We start from the raw sequence: 22,702 nt of genomic DNA, 5'->3' as shown, positions 1-22,702 counted from the left end.
TCTATTATATGTAGGTAGGTGGTACAGTTGAGAGGACACTGGGTCTGGAATCAATCAGGAAGATCTGAGTTCAAATTTAGCCTCAGAAAATTACTAGCTCTGAGAGTCTAAGTAAATTACTTCATTGTATGCCTCTATTTCCTCAGTTGTAAAATAGGGATAATAATAGCCTCCATAGACCTCCAGTTTATTGTCAGGACCAAATGAGAAATAATTGTATAGCGCCTGGCACATGGTTAAACACTATCTCCACCCCAAATGTTCATGTGGACTATTTGTGCTCAACTTGTGACAGAATCTTCTGAGCTCATATTAAGCTGTCACAGTTGGTCACAATGTACATGACCTTGACGCTGTGACATATTGTTTTGATCTTCTTTGAGTACAGAGGACAACAATGAAATGCTTTGTAAATGTTAGCTATTATTACTTCTAAATTTAAAAATATAATTTTTTCAAATTCTAGTCCTCTGTCCTAGAATCAGTACAGTGTAATGGTTCTAAGGCAGAAGAGTGGTAAGGGCTAAGCATTGGGGGGTTAAGTGACTTGCCCAGGAACACACAGCTAGGAAGTATTTGAGGTCAAATTTGAACCCAGAGCCTCCCATCTGCAGACTTGACTATCAATCCACTGAGCCACCTAGCTACTTTCCAAAGATATAATTTTAATGTCTTATCTTTTTTTTTATTAAAGTGGTAATTATTTAATAGCAAGTGAATGTACAGATTGAGTGGGGAAGGGAGAATGAGGAAAAAGTGGCAACTGTAGGGTAGAATCTACAGGCTCCTTATTCCCTAGCCTTTAATTTTTCCTGAGGGAAGAAAAATAAGAAAACCTTGTTCCTGACTGCATCATTTCCCTCCTCCCATAGGTACCTTTAATAGGCGCCATTTTTCTTTTTATTTGCAGATCAATGAACCCTAGGGAAGGTCTGGTCTGTTCACTGAGATAAGGAATTGCATGCATAACAAGTCTCTATCCTGTGGAACAAGCTTCTGCTTCTCTTTGTTTCTTTACTATGTTTAAGAGAGATAACAGAAAACCACCCAGACAGGATGCATGACTAGAGGAGGTTTTACAAAAATATTTCATCAACCAGTTCTCTGTTCTAAGCTGCTGATTAGAGATTCAAAAAAGATGAACACCACACATCAGCCTCAGCTTTTTTTTTCCTCCCTAAGTTAAAAAACAAGCAAATAAACAAGAGATAAAGAAAACAAAAATATATATAATGATAAATGCTTACCTGGAGAACAAATAAGCTAAGTCAGTCCTTAATCCTCTGTAGGAAATTGAGATAGGGAAAGCATGGATCAGATTAATAAAAAAAAAATGTCACCACAGTCTTCTTTTGTTTTTCCCACCTTGTGGATTTCCCTGCTAAATTCATTCAAGAGCCAAATTATGAAGATAGGATATCAAAATATTGGGGAAGGGGGAAGATTTAAGGATTCCTCTCAGGTAGGTGGACCTTGGTCCGCTTACAAAGCTATGTTTAATTTGTGACCTAAGGTAACTAAAGAGCAGGCTAGAAATGTGAAGGCCTGGGGGGGAGGGGGGGGACCTATAGCATTATTATATAACCAAAATGGTTCTAGATTTTGAATTGAGTAAGATTACATTGAATACCACCAAAAGACAGCCTGTAATAGTGGCAGATTCTTACCTGTAAAAAATGAGAGGCTGGACTAAATAATCTCTAAAGTCAACTCTCAGGCTATAATCCTCTAATTAATGGACTCAAAAGGATAGTTAGGTGGCCCAGGGGATAGAGTGCTGGGTCTGGAACTAGGAAGACTCATCCTTCCTGACTTCTCAGCTGGCCTCAGATACTAGGTGACTCTGGGCAAAGCATTTAACTCTTTGCTTCATCTGTAAAATGACTTGGAGAAAGTAATGGCAAACCACTCCACCATTTTTGCCAAAAATGAACAAACAAACAAACAAAAAAAACCAAATGGGGTCATGAAGAGTAGGACACGACAAACACGAGCACACAATGATACTCAAAATCAGAATACCTGGGTTATAGTTCCTGCTCTTATAGTAACTGGCTCTGAAACCATGGACTACTCTCTGAACTTCACTTCCCTCCTTTGTGAATTTAGATATAATAATACTTACAATACTTACAGGGCTCCTGTGTGTAAAGAACTTTCTAAACCAATTTTCTTCTCTTCACGGGTAACTTTGGCAGCTTGGTAAAGTCTATAGATCCTTTCTCAGAACAATGCTTTTAATAATAGAAGTATAAAAGGAAACCAATTATATTGAAATACAGCCATGTACATATTTTCTAAAATTCCCCATGAGGACTCTGGGTTAAACCTCTGTTCTAAACTGTAAAGTAAGACTTTGGACAAGTTTTTGGTTGATGTAACAGCACAAAAGGATGTGATGATTACAGTACTGAGAAAATGGTTTAAGGCTAGAATTAAGGGTTAGAAATAGAATTTTGCAAACATAATTTGGATTACAAATGGAAGATCACTTTGTTTAATTTTTTTCTTTTGTTTTCAGTTCCAAATTTTCTCTCTTCTCTTCCCTTTCCCTTACCCATGGAGACAGCAAGACAAATTAAGGCCATTAACAGATATGTATAGTCCTTCAAAATAAATCCCCACATTAACCATGTCTCCCCCAACCAAAGAAAGAAAGAAGGAAAACTATATGCTTTGATCTGCTTTCTGAGTCCATCACTTCTATTTCATCATGAGTCCTTTGGAATTGTGATTGGCCAATACACAAATAAGAATTCCTAAATCTTTATGAGTTAATATTTCTGTTATTCAGTCTTTTGTCAATCTTATCCAACTCTCTGTGACCCCATTTAAGGTTTTCTTGCCAAAATACTGGAGTGACTTGTTATTTCCTTTTCCGGTTCATTTTATAGATGAAACTGAGGCAAATAGGATGAAGTGACTTGCCCAGGGTCACATAGCTATTGTGACAAGGAAATCACTTTAAAAGACTGATATATATTAATTTAAGGTCGCCAAGGAATTCAGCTATGTAATTTCTAAATGAAAACTCAAGTCAGCCGTCAGCTTTTTTTAGAGTTTAATTACAGACAGGAGGAAGAAAGGAATTAGAGGTAGAGAGAGAGGGAGAGAGAGAAAGGGGAGAGAAGGGAATAGGGCTTAAATACCCCTTCTGTTTAGGCTGGGCCAAAGGGCCCAAGCCCTTAGATAGCTGGGGCAAAGAAAAGAGATCAGTCCCTATTACTCACGTGACCAAAATGGAGAAACAGTTTCAAAGGCCCCCACCTTCAGCTTCCTTCAGAGCAAGCTTCTCAGAGCACACTCCAACCACTCCGACAAACTCCTCAACCACCACCTTGAGTCTTCAGACCCCTCTCTCTTTAAGGAAACCATTCAAGTTCCCTCCCCTCAGTTCTCACATCTACCAATCACTGTCCATCAATTTCCCTGTGCCAATGGAGGCTCTAGCTTAACCCAGGACCGCCCAGAGGTCTCTGGCTTTGCACATGTCTGTTGAAGGTCATATTTTCAAATAATTAAATCTTTGATCCTTTGCTACAGCCTTTCCTAAATCCTGTTAACCTGAGTAGGGTAGAGATTGGAATAATTAAATTTTGATCTATGCTGCAGCCCTTCCTCAATCCTGTTAGGACTGAGTAGGGTGGAGATTGATTCCAAGTATCTCCATTGTATCAATTCTAAAATCAATCATGATTCAAAGAAATTCCTGCTCTATGCTTAAGCATAGGTCAAAGTCCTTTCCATTGTTCAGCAAAAGGTTTCTGTCCTAAAGTAATCTTAAGAAGGGAGGAGGAGGAACCTCCCATGCCAATGGGGTTCACATTCCAATAGACTATCAGTAAGAAATTTTCCAAGTATAAAATTTCCCAATGGTAAAATTTCCAACATTTATAAGTCTAAGGAATTTTAAGGTTTACACTATTAAGTGTCTGAGGTTAGCTTTAAATCAAGAAGAGGAGTCTTCCTGTTAGCAGACCTGGTGCCCTTCATTGTACCTTCTCTCTGCTCTTCTTACAGTCTTATTATTGTATAAATTGCTCTCCTGGTTCTGCTCACCTCTCTCTTCATTAGTTCATACAAGTCTTCCTAGGTTTTTCTAAATCCATCCCCTTCATCATTTCTTAGGCACAATAGTATCCCATCACATTCAAATACCACATATTCTCCAACTGAAAGGCAATCTTTTATTTTCTAATTGTTTGTTCTCCCCAAAAGAACTGCTATAAATATTTTTGTACCTATGGATCTTTTCCCTTTTTATCATTAAAAAAAAATGTCATGGGGACACAGTCCTAATGGTTAAGTATACCCAAAATTTTGGACTTAATTCCCCCAACCCCTTCAGTTTTCATCCTTTTCCTTCTTTTGTCTACTTAGCTAATCTGGTGGATATGAGAAGGTACCTAACAATTGCTTTAATACAGATTTCTGCAACTATTAATGATTTAGTGAAGTTTTTTTTTATGTAGCTATTGATATCTTGGATTTCTTCTTCTGAAAATGGCTATCCTTTGATTGCAAATTAAGAAATGACTCTTATTCTTATGAATTTGTATCAATTACTCTTATATCTTAGAAATGAGACTTTAGAAATTTGCAAATATTTCCTCCAACTTTGTTTTTCTTTTAATTTTAACTGCATTGGTTTTATTTATGTAGAATCTTTTTATGTAATAAAAAATTGTCCATTTTTTCTACTGTGAGGTATTTTCCCTTTCTCTCTTACTCTTTCTCTCTCTTTATGACAGGCAATTTCTTCCATGGTTCTCTAATTTGCTCATGACACCCTCCTGTTTAAAACATGTCCCTATTTGGAGCTTATCTTTTACACTGTGTTGATCTACACCTAGGCCAGCCAAATTGTCTTCCAGTTTTCCCAATAGTTTTTGTTGACTTGTGCTGAACTGTGAATTCTTGCCCCCAAAGGTGGGATCTATGGGCTTACAGAAATATTAATTTGCTTCTATATATGGCATATCTAATCTATCCCACTGATCAATCTATTTCTTATCTAGTACAAAATGATATTGATAATTATGGCTTTGTAGTATTGTTTGAATTTAGATGCTCCTAAGCTTCCTTCTTCCTCATTTTTTTAATTGATTTCCTTGATATTCTTTACCTTTTGCCCCTTCAGACATATTTTTAAAATAATTTTTCTTTTTCTATAACAGTTCTTTGATACTTTGATTGGTATGGCACTAAATAAGTAAATTAATCTAGACAAAATTATCATTTTTATTATATTGGCTTAAGAAATATATTTTAAATGTATTTTTATATTGGCGTAAGGAATGTATTTTAAATGTATTTTTATTTATTTATTTGGCTACCCATATTTCTCCAATTAGTTAGAATTGCCTTTATTTGTATAAAGAGTGTTTTGTAATTGTGTTCCCCTGTATGTCTTAGCAGGTAGATACCACATATTTTATATTGTCAGAAGTTATTTGAGATGAAATTTCTTTTTCTATCTAGAAGGATCACTTTGAATGAGTTGGAAAGATAAAAAAGAGAAGAGAACCAAGAAAAATACCTGAGATTTAACTATATTTTTGACTGAAGGAATACAGGGAAACCTCAGGGGCTTTTGGAATTTTGAAGCAGATGGACAATTTGATTTTAGTGTCACCCTAAAGTTGGCTAAGAAAATAGAGGTTTCAAAAGTAAGCCACTACATAATTGGTAATCCCAGATATTAAATTGGTAAAAATGGAGACAAAAAAACCCAAAAGGAAATCTTCATGAAGATGAGAAATTCCCATTTTATTATGTATTTTTGATCTGTCTAGTACTATATTTTAGTATTACTTCTTACTTTGTATTATATATGTGTTGATTTTCTTTTATCCTTTCTCTTTTCCCCAACCAAATGGTAAACTCCTTAAGGGCAAAGATTGCCACTACCCTTCCCAGAGTGCTTTATTTATAGCAAGTTCTCAGTGAATATTTATTTAGTGAATCAATCAAACTTTGCTCTTTATGGGAAGAATTATTTCTACCTTTCAACTGAAAGGCTCAAATCTGGGTCAGGCAAATCAGAGAAGTGAACTGAAAGTAGTTAATAAATTCTTGCTTCTTAATGCAGAATGAAGTAGTGGTTTGAATTCCACATGTACAATGTGAACTAATTAAAGCCTTGACCTCAGCAGATTAAACAAAACTGAATGGACATCACCTTGATGCAGGAATATATTCATCCAGGGCAAGACTGAACCGTATATATAGGGAACCATTTTTTTGATTTGTTCTGTTTCAGATAGCCTTGCAAATTTCCCACACTTGGAAGATCATGCGTATTATGTTGATCGATGCATTAGATGGTAAGCCCTGCAGGAAAAATGTCCTACTGCAGATAGTCTCATTTTGACCTTTATGAGCCTTCAGTTTGGTGAATGCAAATTTATCTTAATGGTTGTCTATTTGACCTTTGTTTCAGTGGTGAAATGCTTCCATGATGGTTAAAAGCTTCAGCTGAGCATGTCAGGCAGTGGTGGTTTTCAAGAATAGTGCCTCTCTAAGCACAATATTAATGTCTTCTAATTGAAGCATATGTCTGGGTGAGACCTATACCGCACACAAAGAGTAACAGACTAGTTAAGCATGAAAAAAAAGATGTTTACTATTGCCTATTGTCTGAGTCATGCCTTACATTGGGTGACAGTGATTAATGGTGAAACAGATGAAAAGTGGTTGGCTAGGGCCTGTAACAGAAGAGGTATGTGTTTTTGTTTTTGTTTTCATTATAATGGACTCCAAGCGGAGAAGATAGGATTTGACTCTAAAGGGAAAAGTCATGATAGAGAGAGAATGGTCAGGTAAGGTAAGGATTGTACAGAAGTTTTTACATCCAATGGATTAAAAGGATATATGAACTGACTACTTCACGTCTGTGTCTAACAAAAGAAGGAAGGGAGGAAGGAAGGAAGAAAGGAAGGAAAGAAGGAAAAGAAAAATCTTAAACAAGATTTCCTCTTTTTTGTGTTTTTTCCTTAGATATTGACCCCAGCACAGATCAAATCAATCTGCCAGGCAATCCTGGAATCAGGGAAGCAGTATGCAGCGAAGAAGAGGAAACCATTTCCCTTAATGTATTCTTATTATGGAACAGAATACTTAGGTAAGTCGAAGTTGTAAAGAACCCCCCAGCAGAGGATGAAAGTCTTTTGTGATTAAATAGCAAACGGAAAGGTTTTAAATTGTCATCATAAACTTTCTACAATGAAAACTCTAGAGATGAGTAATCTTTTCAAAGAAAGATGAGTAGTCAGTATAATTTCTATTTTATTTGCCATCATGAAGTATCAGAGATTATTAGAAAAGTTCCTCTAATTTAGGTGCAGTCTTTTTCTATCTGGATTGAGTTAGAAATATTTTCACACTCCTTGAAACCTTCATCCTATCTCTTCTGTATAGTAGGGAAACACGACTGCAACTGCTTTCACATCCATTTAAAAATGGATGGACCAAAACTGCTGATTGATAATGATTTCATAATTATATTCTGTAGTTACAGAGATAAAATCCACACCAAATGAGAGGTGATTATTTCTCTTAATTATGAGTAACTGCAAGAATATGCCCATAGAACCCAGGAACAAAAACATCCTGAGAGGTTTCTTAGTGAGCCTAAGCTATCCACTGCTCTGCAATGTGTAGCAAAAGAGTAATGGATTTGCAGTCAGAGGAACTGGGTTCAAATCCCAGGGCTACCACTTACTACTTTTGTAATGTTGGGTAAACCTTTCAGGATCTTGTTTCCTTATCTATAAAATGAGAGGTTTGGACTAGGTGATTTCCGGGCTGCCCTCTAATAATAAATTTTGATTGGCCATGATTGGTTATACTCTATTATATTTACTATGTGGGCAGCTAGGTGGTTCTGTGGATGGAGTGCCAGACCTGGAGTTGGACTCCTCTTCTTGAGGCTTCAGACATTGACTAACCAGGTAACCCTGAACAAGTCACTTAATCTGCTTGACTCAGTTTCCTCATCTGTAAAATGAGCTAGAGGAGGAAATGGCAAATCCCTCTAGTATCTTTGCAAACAACAACAACCCACAAGGGGCCATGAAGAGTCAGACTCAATTGACAAAATCCCAACAATACAACATCTACTACATATGTGGTTTTTTTTTGTTCATATTTGTTCATAAATATTCATACATGGAGAATAACTGAGCAGGAACCTAATACATCAGATTTTTAAGATTTTATTTTATCGTATAGCATATGAGTTTTAGAAATGTGATGATTTTAAAATATAAATAGTAATCTATTTTAAATCCCAAGCTCTTTCTTATATTAAAAAAATTCCCTTCTTATTCCCCCCAAATAGCAATATCAAGGTGGCACATGGAGATACTTTTAAAAAACTTTTTTCAACTAATTTTTTTTCTTTTAGAAGAAGTGTTAATTAAAATTAACACTTTTTTATAAAACAAACTTTTTCAAACTAAATCTTTAACTCTACTACAACTTCCAGTGAAGTATAAGAGCAGTGCTTTCAGGTTTCTTCACCTTAATTTTAAAGATAATTTTTAATCTGGAGACCAGAAAGCTCCTTACAACTTCTTTTGAAAGCCCAGATTTCGGAAGTAAAATGTTTACTTGAGTTTCCTTTTGCAGTTTTGAGGCTATTGACATATAAGAAAATGAAGGGACTTTTATCCTTAAATCCTTTGATAGGGTTTACTAGAAATTAGATGGAGAAGATAAAACTTAAAAAAACTTTCAAAAGACAACAAAGTATTAGTCAGAAAGAAATATAGCTCCTGTGTAGACAATACACAGCTACAGCAAAGTCAAAGGAACCTGAGTGGGAGGATGATGACGTTCAATTGTTTCAGTCATGTCCAACTCTTGGTGAACCCGTTTGGGGATTTCTTGGCAAAGATACTGGAGTGATTTGCCATTTCCTTATCTGTCTCATTTTACAAATGAGGAAACTGAGGCTAACTGGGTAAAGTAACTTGCTTGGAGTCACCAAGCTAATCTAGTCTGAAGCCAGATCTGAACACAGGAAGATGAGTCTTTATTATCCATTATCCACTACACCACTTAGCTGCCCAAGCACAAGGGGGGGAAAGCACCAAATAGGAAAAGCTACCTAAAGACAAAGTCCAGAGATATATTGATAACTGTGTCTCCCCATTAGTAAATACCTCACTAATTGAAATTTGAAAGGGGGACACATTTTTACTTTGTTTTGACAACTTTTTCTCCAAAGAAAATATGGATGAACAATGTGTGAACAATGTTGCTGAGGAAACTATTTCAAATACTCCAAGACTTTTTGAGTTCTCTCAAGATGGGGAGGTTGATGATTGCTCCAGTTCAGGATTTCTGAGCTCTGGTAGGACTCAAGTTACTTGGGACTATCCATAGTAAGTCTGGCCCCAATGTAGTGAGCCCCTCAAAGGTGAAGGGCCACAAGGCTCCTCAAAGACATATTAGCCCAAGTCAGAAAAATGGAGCCAATTCCAATCAGTACTGGCATCAGACCTATTTGTAGCCACTGTACTTCTGGCCTGGGTGAGGCAGCCCCTGGACTGTCTTTAAAACAAACAAACAAAAAAAATTCTATAACTATTTCTTTACCAAACTAGATTGGTTGCCCAATTACTGTGCCACAATGAAGCTTTCCTCCATTCTGCTTTCATTTATAGGTGCTGCTCATGGTCTATCTTCCATTCTCCAGATGCTTCTCTCTTACCACGAGCACCTCCAACCAGCTGATCGGGAGTTGGTCTGGCAGAGTGTTGACTTCCTCATGGAGCAGGAACAAAATTGCAACTGGCCTCCTGAGCTAGGAGAAATGATTGAGAGGGAAAATGAGCTGGTCCACTGGTGTCATGGAGCTCCAGGTTACATATTTCCTTTAGTTGAAAGTGTCTTCCCCCCATCTGGTGTAGCAAGAAGGAGATGCCACCTCTCGTGGCTTCTGGAAAGTGATATCGTGTCATTCTGATGAGATAAGCACTCAAAGACACATTTTCCAGAGTCAAAAAATCATAAGACTTCAATGAACCCCAGAAGGGATCAAGTTCAACTGGACAGATTGTCTAAAAGAATTACTGAGCTCTGAAAAATGTGCTAAATGGGCATCAACCTGTCCTCATTTAAGTATATGAAGGGATGCCATCAAAATAGTCAAGTATCCTTCTGCAATAAAAATATTGGAATTATTACTGTATTGGTTTCAAGGCAGAAGAGCAGTGAGGGCTACAAAATGGAGGTTAAATGACTTGCCCAGGGTCACATAGCTAGGAAATGTCCCAGGTCAGACAGCCCTTCTTTCGTTAGTATCTAGGTAATTGAGAGCTGTTTACACTTATTCAGTATTCAGACCAAGATGAATTTTTTTCTTAAACCCTCACCTTCTGTCTTAGAATCAAAACTTTGTTTGGTAGTAAGGCAGAAGAGCAGTAAAAGCTAGGCAATGGGGGGTAAGGGACTTGCCCAGGGTCACACAGCTAGGAAGTGTCTGAGGCCAGATTTGAACCTAAAATCTCATCTCTAGGCTCTCAAACCACTAAGCTGCTCCTAAGATGAATTATAAAGGAATAATTTCATCAGGAACACAATGAGCAATTACCACTGCAGCTGAGTGTTGCAGTGGATAGAGTGCTGGGCCTTGAGTCAGAAGACCTTAGTTTAAATTCAGACTCAGACACTTATTAGCTGTGTGGCCCTTGACAAGTCACTTAATCCTTGTTTGCCTCAGTTTCCCCATCTCAAAAATGAGGATAATGGCACCTTTCTCCCAGTAGTGTTATAAGAAGCAAATGAGATATTTGTAAAGTGCTTTACAAGCAGTGCCTGTTATATAAGTGCTATATAAATGCTAGCTATTATTATTATTAGTTTCTTATCTCTGTATTATTAAGAGATCTGTCAGGCACTAAGTGTTGGGAATACAAAAAGAGGCAACATTAATGCAGCTAATTAAGTTGATATTGTTTAGTCATTTCTAGTATACAACTCTCTGACTCTCTATGTCCCCCTTTGAAGTTTTCCTGGCAAAGATACTGGAGTGGTTTGCCATTTCCTTCTCTAGCTCATTTTACAGGTGAGAAAACTGAGGCAAACAGTAAAGTGACTTGCCCACAGTCATACAGTCAGTGTTTAAGGCTAGATTTGAATTCAGGAAGATGAATCTTCCTCACTCTAGGTCTGATGTGTATTTAGGGTTAGGGTTATCCACTGTGTCATCTAGCTTTATAAATATATTTTAATATTTTTAAATAAAATAATTATCTTTATATGATTTTAATTGATGCTCATAATCATACTTTTCAGGGATATCTAAACTGAAGAAAAATTAAATTATGTTCCATGTGATATTAGTGTAGTTTCTTCTAGTATCTTGAAAATGGGTCATAGTATATATCACAGCTCTCAGTTATCCAGAGCATATAATTAACCTGAATAACTCAATTCTCAGCGATTCTGAATAGAGATCACGATTGTTGTCATAAATTTCAATTAGAGTTAAATAAACTGTGTTTTAGTCCTCAGTTTGCAAGTGATACTTACACTGATGAAACAAGTAAACTCTTTGTATGCATCTCTAAAATAGAGTAATAAGGCTTGCTCCTTCTTCTGATTCTTGATTCTGACACTCGTAATTCTGGTACAGAGGGATGCTAGAGAGAAATCCTTCCTAGGATTTACTATAGTGATGGCTTGGATTTCTCACTAGTATATCCCACTCATTTTACAGATAAGGAAACTGGGGTCCAGAAAGGTCACCCAGGGCTAATCTAGAGAACCACTGACGTCAACACCAGATCTTCTCTGGCTCCAATTTCAGAGTTCTTCATGCCATATCATGCTATTCAGAACACCAGACTTTGTAAAGCACAGCCTGAAAAACACTGTTATAGACATTCCTTCTTCCTTTTTACATTTTTACGGTTTGGCATCTTTAATAAGATTACAACATATGCTATAGCACAGAATCATTGCATCCCTTTATCCACCAAACTATAAAAATCTGAATATTTTAGAAAGAATAAAGCAAGAAAGCAACATTTTCTACATATCATTGTTTATGCTTGGTCTGTTTTTACTAATAGTTACAGAAAGTTGTGAGAGAGGCTCCTGACAGCTGAGGAATCACCTGTTTTTTCTTTCTTTTTTTTTTTAAACCTTTCTCTTCCATCTTAGAATCAATACAAAGTATCAGTTCCAAGACAGAAGAGTGGTAAGGAGTAGGCAATTGGGGCTAAGTGACTTGCTCAGGGTGACACAGCTGGGAAGTGTTTGAGGTCAAATTTGAACCCAGGACCTCCAGTTTCCAGGCTTGGCTCTCTATCCATTGTGCCACCTAGCTGCCTCCGAACCATGAATTTCTTTCAGCAGTTGATAGAGTGAACCTTCAATTGATGATACTAATAGAAGGTTCAATGGAGAATCTCAAATTAGAGGTCATTTTCTACATTCATTTTAGGAATACATTTTAGGAATGATTTTTAAAGAAGATTTTCTTTTCTGATTGTGTTTTATTTAGAGGGTATTAGAGTTCATTTAGATCCCCTGAACTAACAGGAAATGAAGGTGATGATCCTGACCAGAATTATATTGAATTGGCAGCAAGCTTGAGATGAAAATAATAATCTCAGCAAGCCCAAGATTAAACATTTTCCTCCAGTAATCCAGACAGGTTTCTGTAATAGTTTCAATTTGGCCCCCTTTCAACCACTTCCATATTTGACAATAGTGCTAGTTTTTCCTAAGCAAACCAGAGGAAATGTATCTTACTCAGCACTGTAATATCTTATTAAAATATTTTTGATATTTGTTTTATATCATAGTAATTGCCTAATATACACCCTCTCCAATTGAACCCTCCCTAAAACAGTTCAGAAAAACTGACTGACCAAAAAATTGTATCTGACAACACTATGTAACACTAGACTCAGTAATTCTCTACCTTTTTCAGAATAGTAGAGAAGCATTAGAGAAACCCCCTATTTTCTCTGGGACCAAGTCTTGATTGCTGTAATCCATTCAAATTGTTCCTTTTCATGTTGCTTTTATTTGTATATTTTAAAATATTTTATATATAGTTTATGTATATATATGTATTTTAAAGATACTACATTTGCCTTTAATATTCTATTTTCTCCTTCTAGAACCTCTAGTTAAATTTATTTATTTGTTCCTTTAAAATACTCAGTTAACTTCCTCCCTCCCCTCCTATTAGATAAGGCTTCATTTGACAAAAAGATATATGTATATATATATATATATTTCTATTTATCAGAAATATATCTATATATTTATATATATCTATATATATCATATATCTATTTATTCATTTATTTTTTCATTATACATGTGTTTTTTTTTTTTAAACCCTTACCTTCCGTCTTGGAGTCAATACTGTGTATTGGCTCCAAGGCAGAAGAGTGGTAAGGGCTAGGCAATGGGGGTCAAGTGACTTGCCCAGGGTCACACAGCTGGGAAATGTCTGAGGCCAGATTTGAACCTAGGACCTCCCGTCTCTAGGCCTGGCTCTCAATCCACTGAGCTATCCAGCTGCCCCCATACATGTGGTTTTTTATTGTCATCCAGTGAACTCCATTCCCCTCTTGGGATAAACTCATACTTGAAACCTAACCCCATGCTTCACTGGATTTAAAATCAGTTGGGGCAATGGATGCAAAGCAGAATGAGCAGAGCCCAGTTTCTGCCCTCTATAAAGGAAGGTATTGGGAAGAGTTTGGTACTCTGCCTCCCAGCTCTGACCCACTCCCTCCTGCCTCCTCCTAGTCAGACACCCTGGTAACTCTCCATCAGCAGTCTAACTTATGAAACCCCTGAGGCGTAGCATCAAAGAAAGGCTTTCCTTCTCCATGGAATCCCCAGCAAACCCAACCCTGAAAGCAAGTTATTTTAGAGGCTCTAGCCACCCTCCAGAGCCTTCCCTTTCTTGCCCCTCCATATTCCTATCTTCCCTTTTCCTCTTTTGCCTGGGAAACTTTTTCTCCTCATCATTGCATTACCTTCTTCCGGTCTTCCCTACCTGGCCTGTTTCTGAGCCATGGCAGAAGAAAGTAAACAGTGAAAAATCAGTGTACAAATTTATAGTACAGCAGGTGGTTGCACCTAGGACTAAATTTATCCGACTGTGGGAGTGATTAGTTTCACTTCTATTGTACAAGGCATAGGTCCGAAGCCTTTTGTAGTTCAAAGTTCTGCCAGGCAAATGAGATAAGGCCACTTCCTGGCACTGTGCCTGTCTTGTCACAGCATTCTGTCCTTTGCATATCATTAGGCATGCTGCTGCGGGGCTCTAAACACTGTCCTTTCTTCTTCCAGGACATTACAGTCAGGGCATTTCTCTCCTGGGACATGATGCCAAGAGGAAAAGTGACTCTAAACCCAGACTTGCTGTTCTCCTATTGTTCAAGAGAATCTAAGATCAGCCTCCCCACTTCTCAAACATTAAGTTTACCAAGTTGTCAAACATGAAAAATAGCTTTAAAATATCTTTTCATTCTCCATTTTTTTACATCAGTACCTATACTTAATACTTCCCCCTCAATCTCTTTTAATTCATTTCTGAGAAATGTGGTAGAATATTTCTTGTATTGTCTAAATAATGAGAGTATGGTGACTTTATTAGGTCCTATTGCTTCATTCATTCTTTTTACATTTTTTAAAATTTGTATTAATAGAATATTTTTCATGGTTACATGATTCATGTTCTTTCCCTCTCCTCTTCCCTCCCCCCTCCCAGAGCTGACAAGCAAATCCACTGGGTTGTACAAATGTTGTCACTTGATACCACATTCCATATTATTCAAATTTTCAGTAGAGTGATCTTTTAACATATCTCCATCGAACCACATGATTGATCATATGTTTTTCTTCTGCATTTTTTTAATCCTTACCTTCTGTCTTGGAATCAGTACTGTGTATTGGTTCCAAGGCAGAAGAGTGGTAAGGGCTAGGCAATGGGGGTTAAGTGACTTGCCCAGGGTCACACAGTTGGGAAATGTCTGAGGTCAGATTTGAACCCAGGACCTCCCATCTCTGGGCTTGACTCTCAATTCACTGAGTTACCTAGCTGCCCACCTTCTTCTTCATTTTTACTCCCACAGTTCTTTCTCTGGATATGGATAGTGTTCTTTCTCATAAGTTTCTCTGGATTGTCCTGGATCATTACATTGCTGCTGCATTCATTCTTGCACAAAAGAAAATTTTGCACTCATATTTTAAATTAAAAATCCAGATTTCACCCGTCATTTTTTGTTAATACTTAAATTTAAGGTATAAAGTTTGCTGAACCTAATTCCAATGAGTCTGATGTGTTCTGATGATTAAAGGCAATTCATAAGGGTAGAGCATGCATGGTCTAGAAAAAATAAATCAGAGGTCATTCACTGAAGGAAAATAGATGCTAGAAGCAGTTCCAAAGTCTGAGGAATGAATCCAGTTTCAAAGTCAATATATTACAGAAAGTAGGCGTGTTAAGATTAAAGTGGGAAGGAGTCAATACTGGCAATATTTTCTAATAAACTTCCTTCCTCAAAACAGTTTACAGCAGGGACATGGTAGCCATGCCTACTCTTACTCAGCTGTGGCACCAAAGTGAGACCAAAATTGCTTTTTAAATTGAGGTTCTAAAAAGTTACTAAACTTTGCATACCCTTTAATCCTTGCAAACTACTACAAACTACTCAGATCAACAAGAAAGAAGAAAAGTGAACAAAAACATTGAATACAGCCGTTTTTATGGTGGCAAAGAAATTGGAATTAAGAGTGTCCCCAAATTGAGCAAATTCTGTGATATAAATGTAATGGAATATTACTGTGGTATAACAAGCTTGCAAGTTAGATACTATTATCATCCCCACTTTACAAGTAAGGAAATGAAGGCAGAAGTTAAGTGACTCACCTACAGGCACAGAGCTAGTAAGAACCTTAGGCAGGATTTGAACTTAGACCTTACTGATTCCAAGGCCAGTATTCCCCACTGTATCAACTAGCTTTCTGAACCCATCCTCCCTATTCAAACTAAAATCCTGTTGCTTCCTAATCAAAACCCTCTCTTCTAGCCATACAGGTAGCCAGCATCTTTGTCACCTAAGTAAATCTGTTCTCGCCTTTAGTCCAAGCCTTAGCTCATGAAATTCCCTTCTCTGGAGAATACACTTCAAAGTGGAGTTCACATCCCTCTTTCTCCACAAGGCCTCTTCCAGTCACACCAGGCTACATTAATCTCCCTCTTCTCTTAGCTCCGGTACAATTTAGTCCACATCATTCCTCTTTCTGGCTGCTTTATCAATTATTGCATTGCTATTTAATTATAAGGGCAGCTAGGTGGCACACAGGGTAAAGTGTTGGTCTTAGAATCAGGAAGACTCCTTATCCTGAGTTCAAATCTGGCCTTAAAAGCACTTTCTCACTGTGTGAACCTGGCCAAGTCATTTAACCCAGTTAGCCTCAGTTTCCACATCTGTAAAATGAGCTAGAGAAGAAAATGGAAAAACGCTCCATTATCTTTCCCAAGAAAACCCTAAACAAGGTCACAAAAAGTCAGACACAACTGAAATGCTTGAACAACAAGTTAATTGTTTAGGATATATGTCTTGTCTCTCCTCCAGGGAATGCCGTAAGCTCTCAGTGCACTCACACCTTTTTGTGTCACATGCCTAGAGAGATGGTAGCTCGTTAGTAAACAGTTAGTGGATGGATGAAGGAGTCACAGTTTACCATTTATACATTGTGAAAATTTAACACTACCCTGTACCTTTTTTATTTGGACCCTACGGTTGACTTTAAATTTTAAAAGGGAGAGTTTCACATTAAGTTTGAAATAGCCCACTCTGATTAAATTAACTTGTAACTTCATCTCCTCCCTTTGATTAAGATAAGAACAAAGTCAGGTGCTTATCTGCCAACACACTACTCATGATAGTAGGAGGCATGTTCTAGGGGACACCAGAAGCCTGGTGGCTCCTTGGCATCTGGAAGACCAGCCTCTGATCCCATCTGAAGTCAGAGTCTACCAATCAGAGGGACTTCAAATAGTGAAAGCCCATGGAGCATAAATTGGACTTGGGAAAATTAGTAGGGCTCTTTGGCCTCAGCACCATGGAGAGAGGAGGGGGCTTGCAGAGCACTGGAGCACCCCTAGGGTGGCCATGCAGCTGGCTCTGGGGGAGAGGACTAGAAGAGTGTCAGCATGGGCAAGCGCTGGCCAGGGGATCCTCAGCATACATACAGTGTTGGGCTCTGAGCTGCCCAGGAGAGTGTCCTTGGGTGCCCATGGTCAGACTGAGAAGCTAGCACACACAGCTGGCTGGGGTAGGAGGCTTACCAAGAGAATAAGTCAGGCACCTTTTCTTTCTCTGGACCATTTTTTATTATTTAATAAATAACTATGAATTAAAATATGTTCTCCAGAGAATTTTAACCTTAACATCTAATAGAGCAAAGCCCCCAATTTTGCCAATGAATTTCCCATTATCAAGTGCCAAGGTCTGATATCCCCCCACATTTTTTTAAAACCCAGAAATCTGTCTTAGTATCAATTCTGAGACAAAGGAGAGGCAAGGGCTAGACAATTGGGGTTAAGTGACTTGCCCAGGGTCATATAGGCAGGAAGTATCTAAGGCCACATTTGAACTCAGGTCCTCCTACACCAGCCCTAATACTATGCTCCTTCATTTTGTTTTAGGATGCATTTTATTCTAGAAACTTTAAAGAGTAGAGATAGATTGAAAAAATTAGTGGACACATGCCTATACTCTAAATATTTATGAGAGGATCATGGGGATTTAGAATTGTAAGAGTCCTTGGAGATCATATAATTAAACTCAAGGAGAGAATCAAATTAGTTTTGTTGCAGTGGGAGCTTAGAGCATACCTAATGGGTATCATATTTCTTGCCTTCTCAATAGGCGAGGGAGGTGTGATGGAGGGGTGAAGGGTGGGGACAGATTTGGAAATGAAAATGAAATTTAGAAAGTTTTAATAGCATGAGAACTGGAGTCAGAAGACCTAGGTTCAAATCCCAGTCTTTCAACTTCCTTTCCAAATGTCCAAGTCCTATCTTTGGGCTTCAGTTACTTTATCTTTAAAACAAGATGAATAGACCAAATGCTCTCCAAGGTCCCTTTAGGTTCTAAATCCAATAACCTTTAGGTTAGAAGCTGGAGTAATGCTCTTGAGATGAGCCCTTGTGCCTTCAGTCTGGGCCATTTGCCATTTGGTTTATTTCTTGTCTGGATTTTGCACTTGTTTTATTGATTGAATGACTTTGTGTTGAAATTAATGTCCCCTCCCTAAGTCCGTGCAAGCAGACCAGGGGAGGAGAGGGAACAGAAACAGTTCTACAGCTGTGTAGTCCAGACTTGTAAACAGGGTGTGGTCACATTGGTTTTTAGTGGTGCTCCTGATTTTAATTGAACTAGTGTTCTGTAATAGCAGTATTTTAACATTGTGCGTCTTGGCATTCTGTGGTAAAAAAAAAAAAGCATAGTTATATAAACGTTTAGTCACTGCAAATACTCCAATATGTTAGAATACTTGCCACAAATCATTTATCTGTGTCTATATGAAATATCAGTCCACTTATAAATTAAGGGCTTTATCCCAATCTAACATTTCTAGTCTTACTTCCCCCAAAGGGTGTTGATGTGTCAAGTTGCTTCAGTTATGTTCAATTCTTTGTGACCCCATTTGGCATTTTCTTGGCAAAGATAGTGAAGTGGTTTGCCATTTCCTTATCCAGCTCATTTTACAGATGGGTGAAATTAGGTCAAGAGGGTTAAGTGTCTTGCCTAGGGTTACAAAGCTAGTAAGTGTTTGATGTTGAATTTGAACTCAGGTCCTCATACCTCTAGGTCCAAATTCAGTGCCACATAACTACCCCCCCCCCAAAGGGTACCCAAGTACAATCCTAATAATATGAAATAAATCTCAAACAGGTGAAAAGATAGATCCCCTTTATAAGTGAAAAGAATGCCCTCTGGGTTGAGTGGCAAATGCCAACTTGGATATCTGATATTTTTTACAGGAATTGCCTACCTCTTTGCCAAAGCATACTTGGTTTCCAAGAAACCTCAGTATCTGGACACTTGTATACGGTGTGGGGAGCTCACTTGGCGAAAGGGCCTGTTGAAGAAAGGACCTGGGATCTGTCATGGTGTGGCTGGGAGTGCCTACGTATTTCTTCTGCTGTATAGGCTGACTGGAAACTCCAAATATATCTACAGAGCACAAAGGTCAGTAGCAAAAGGACTCTTTCCAATTGTTTCTGTCCCATTTGGGAACTACAGAGCTACAACTTTCTTGCTTTAAGAAATAGAGAATTCGTGGTGCTGGGTGGCCACATCACGTCAGATCTCCAAGTGAATAACTGGTCTGTTAGCATCATTCACCCACACTGCACCTGCATGAGGAAAGATGATAATTATCATGTCTAATCTGGCATTGAGGGATATAAGTGACTCGGGTCAGACCCAAAAAACATCTGGTACTATAATCTCTCTTTTAAATGAACTTGGGGACAAAGTTTACAGGGTGTTTTTTCTATCAAGTTTAGGAATTTACCCTAACATTTGCCATTGTAAGTATTTAAGGGTCAATGAATTTATCAAATGCTTTTGAACCCATTTGTGTTTTTCATTCCTTTGACCTGTCCCGGCAAAACACCTGTATATTTATTACCCTTGCTGTAAGTTCTGTTTCCAGACTGGCTCCAGTCCTCTCAGTGAGGACCCGAATTGGGAATGTAATAAAGTAACCAAAACTTAAGCATCTGAGCCCCAAATTTTACCCAGGAAACACCACCATCCCTGTTTGTATATAGAATCTAGATTTTTCCATCCTACAAACAAAAAGAGGTGCCCTCTCTACCTATGGGACAATATACAAGTTACGTGATTTTGTCTCATTTGTCTATTTCTCTCTTATTCTCTGTCACTGATCACGATCCTCAGATAATAAATATAGGAACAGCTCATCTATCTACAATCAGCTATCTGATAATATCTATATCATAGCCAAGAATTAGGAAATAAGCAGAAAAAAAGCATGTGAGCACCCAAGGTCAATATCCCAAAGACCATGCCTTAAAGCACACATACTTTTCTCAAAAGGAAACCTATAATTATATTCCGAAGCAGGTAGATGGCACAAGGGAGAGAGAGCTAGCCCTGGAACCAGGACGACAAATTCAAATCCAGCCTCAGACATTTGAATAGCTGTGTGACCCTGGCCAAGTCACTTAACCTCTTTCTGCCTCAGTTTCTTTATCTACAAAATGGTTATATTAATAACACCCACCTCTCAGGGTTTGTTATGAATATAAAATGACAGAATATTTATGGAATTGCTTTGAAAATATTAAAATGATAAATAAATTATAGCTATTGTTATTCCACTGAGGTCAATGATCTATTCTGTAAACCCAAGCTTATTATTTTTCCCCTCCCTCCCAAATCAATGCTTATTAGACACAACAAATTGAGAGGGAATGTAAATGGAAGGAAGTAAAATTCCTTTAGGCTAGGCCAGTTCAGAACAATGTAAGAGACCTAAAAACTAGACAAATAACTCTAAAAGCACAGCAGTCTGTAATCATTTGGTGAGTAGTCTCAGATTTCTATAAGCTCTGAGAGCACTCTGATTAACACAGTAAAGTTTAATGTCAGATGTTCATAATCACAAACAGGAAATGTTGAAATTGTGTTCAATATCATATTTGTCAGAGAAGCATATAGTACATTTTGGAAATATGTCCATCTAAGCTTAGAAAAACAGCAAAAATACATTGTTTTGGTGAATAATGAGGCAAGTCCCTCAGTTCTCTAGAACAGACTCGGAAATTTTCATTGTTGGCATTTAGTCATTTCAGTTGAGTCCAATTCTTCATGACCCCATTTCAGATTTTCTTGGCAAAGACGTTGGGGCAGTTTGCCATTTCTTTCTCCAGTTCATATTATAGATGAGGAAACTGAGGCAAACAGGATTAATTAACCTGCCTAGGGTTATATAGGTAGGAAGCTTCTGTGGCCAGATTTGAATTTAGGAAGATAAGTCTTCTGACTCCAGGCTTGGCACTCTCTATCCACTGCACCACCTAGCTGCCCTTAGATAGAAATAGGGAGTCCACAAAACCATCCATAAGTATCCCTACAGGCCTCATGCTGATTTAGAAAATCACATATGCACATATATTACATACACACACACATATGCTTGATATACTTACTAAATATGTGATTAGTGCATCAGTACATGAAAATCAAAAAGCATCTACAAAACTCTACTCCTTGGAATTATGTTGTTCCCCCTCCTTCCCAGCGCATCCAATAACCTACGTTTTACTGCATTAGGCATCTCTGAGGTTTAGAGCACTTGTTTAGCAGCGTCCTTTCATTTAGACTGAAAAACGAAGAGCATCTCACACTCATTTAACACCTACTATCCATGAAGACACTGTCAGTAAAGCATCCCTGCGCAGCGGTCAGATTCTGTCCTTTGGGTCCACACGATCAGCTGCCCTGTGGCCACTATTTCATGTTGGTCAATCAATTATTGTTGCCCACAGTACAATGGTAGGTAGCACACAGAAGTATATTAAACATGACAAGGCTTTGCTCAGCTAAAGGTCACACAGGCAGGAAGAGACCTCAACAAAGACCTTCTACCCAGAGGTGGAGTGTGGAGAAGGAATGCTCCATGGTACGGAAAATGGAAAAGAAATAAAAATGGAGAAAGAAATTTGGATTGGTTTTGTTTGTTTGTTTAACTGTTATATAGTTGTTATAGAATTCTTCAAAATTGTTATATGGTTGTGCTATTGGGTTCTTATAATTATTAGAAACAGTTAAAGAAGGATATTTGAGATCAAGTGTTTAGTAAAGCAGACAAGCGGCAATGTTTGTCAGCCTTATTTTAGGAAGAAGCTAAAAGTCAAAGGAGAGTGGTATGGTATGTGGACTCTTTCTCTATTGTGTTAATGACACAGCTCCAAGTCTAGCCCGGTTTCTTCTCAAGGCTTTCCTTATCAGCATTCACGATTTTTCCTGTACTATGCAGAAGGCCTTCCCTACCTCAGAGCACAAATGTCTTCCCCCGGTGCTAATGAGCAAAAGTAAATACAAAATCCTCTATTCGTTTATTAATTCTATCAGCTCTCCCTTTACTCAAATACCTTAATGGTACAGAAGAGTATTTGTTACTGCTTATTCCTTTTCCCATTGTGCCAATTCCTCTGGTTTTTGGAAGCATAATTAAAAAAAAAAGTTATACTATATATACAATGATTTAAACACACAAAAATAAAATCAAGTGCTTGTGATTGAAAGGAACCCCCTTGGGGAAAATGTACCTCCTTCTCTTCCTTGCTGAGAAAAAGGCCTATATTTTCAGGTAGTCGGATCTGATCATTTTGCGGAACTGCTTTTTTTCTCTGACTAAATCCTTGTTAAAAGGGATGCCTTTCTGGATAGGACATAGAGAAGAGAATGTTCAGAAACAAATGTGATAAAACAAAAGGTATTGATTAAAAATAACATTTTTATTTCCATATTATTCATTTTTATAAGCAAATGATCTTATAAAACCCAAACCCCCAAACATATACCCAAATAAACAAGTGTTAAAACATCTTTTTCATCTGCATTCCTACTCCAACAGTGCTTTCTCTGGAGGTGTGTAGCATTATTTTCAT

The 22,702-nt window shown here is 37.8% G+C and overlaps 1 protein-coding gene across 1 annotated transcript in view; it reads left to right on the top strand.

The window, feature by feature from the left end:
• The window catches only part of LANCL3 (LanC like family member 3), a 110,432-nt gene that overhangs the window by 71,263 nt on the left and 16,467 nt on the right, over positions 1 to 22,702 (top strand). The window contains exons 2-4 of the mRNA XM_001367066.3: positions 7,000 to 7,123; positions 9,672 to 9,869; positions 19,040 to 19,247. Coding sequence (XP_001367103.1) covers positions 7,000 to 7,123; positions 9,672 to 9,869; positions 19,040 to 19,247 — 530 coding nt within the window. The remainder of the gene's footprint in view (positions 1 to 6,999; positions 7,124 to 9,671; positions 9,870 to 19,039; positions 19,248 to 22,702) is intronic.

This window comes from Monodelphis domestica, chromosome 4 (assembly GCF_027887165.1).
Source record: "Monodelphis domestica isolate mMonDom1 chromosome 4, mMonDom1.pri, whole genome shotgun sequence".
Classification (NCBI taxonomy): domain Eukaryota; kingdom Metazoa; phylum Chordata; class Mammalia; order Didelphimorphia; family Didelphidae; genus Monodelphis; species Monodelphis domestica.
Note: the sequence above shows the minus strand (reverse complement) of the source record. Positions and strands in the feature narration are given on the sequence as shown.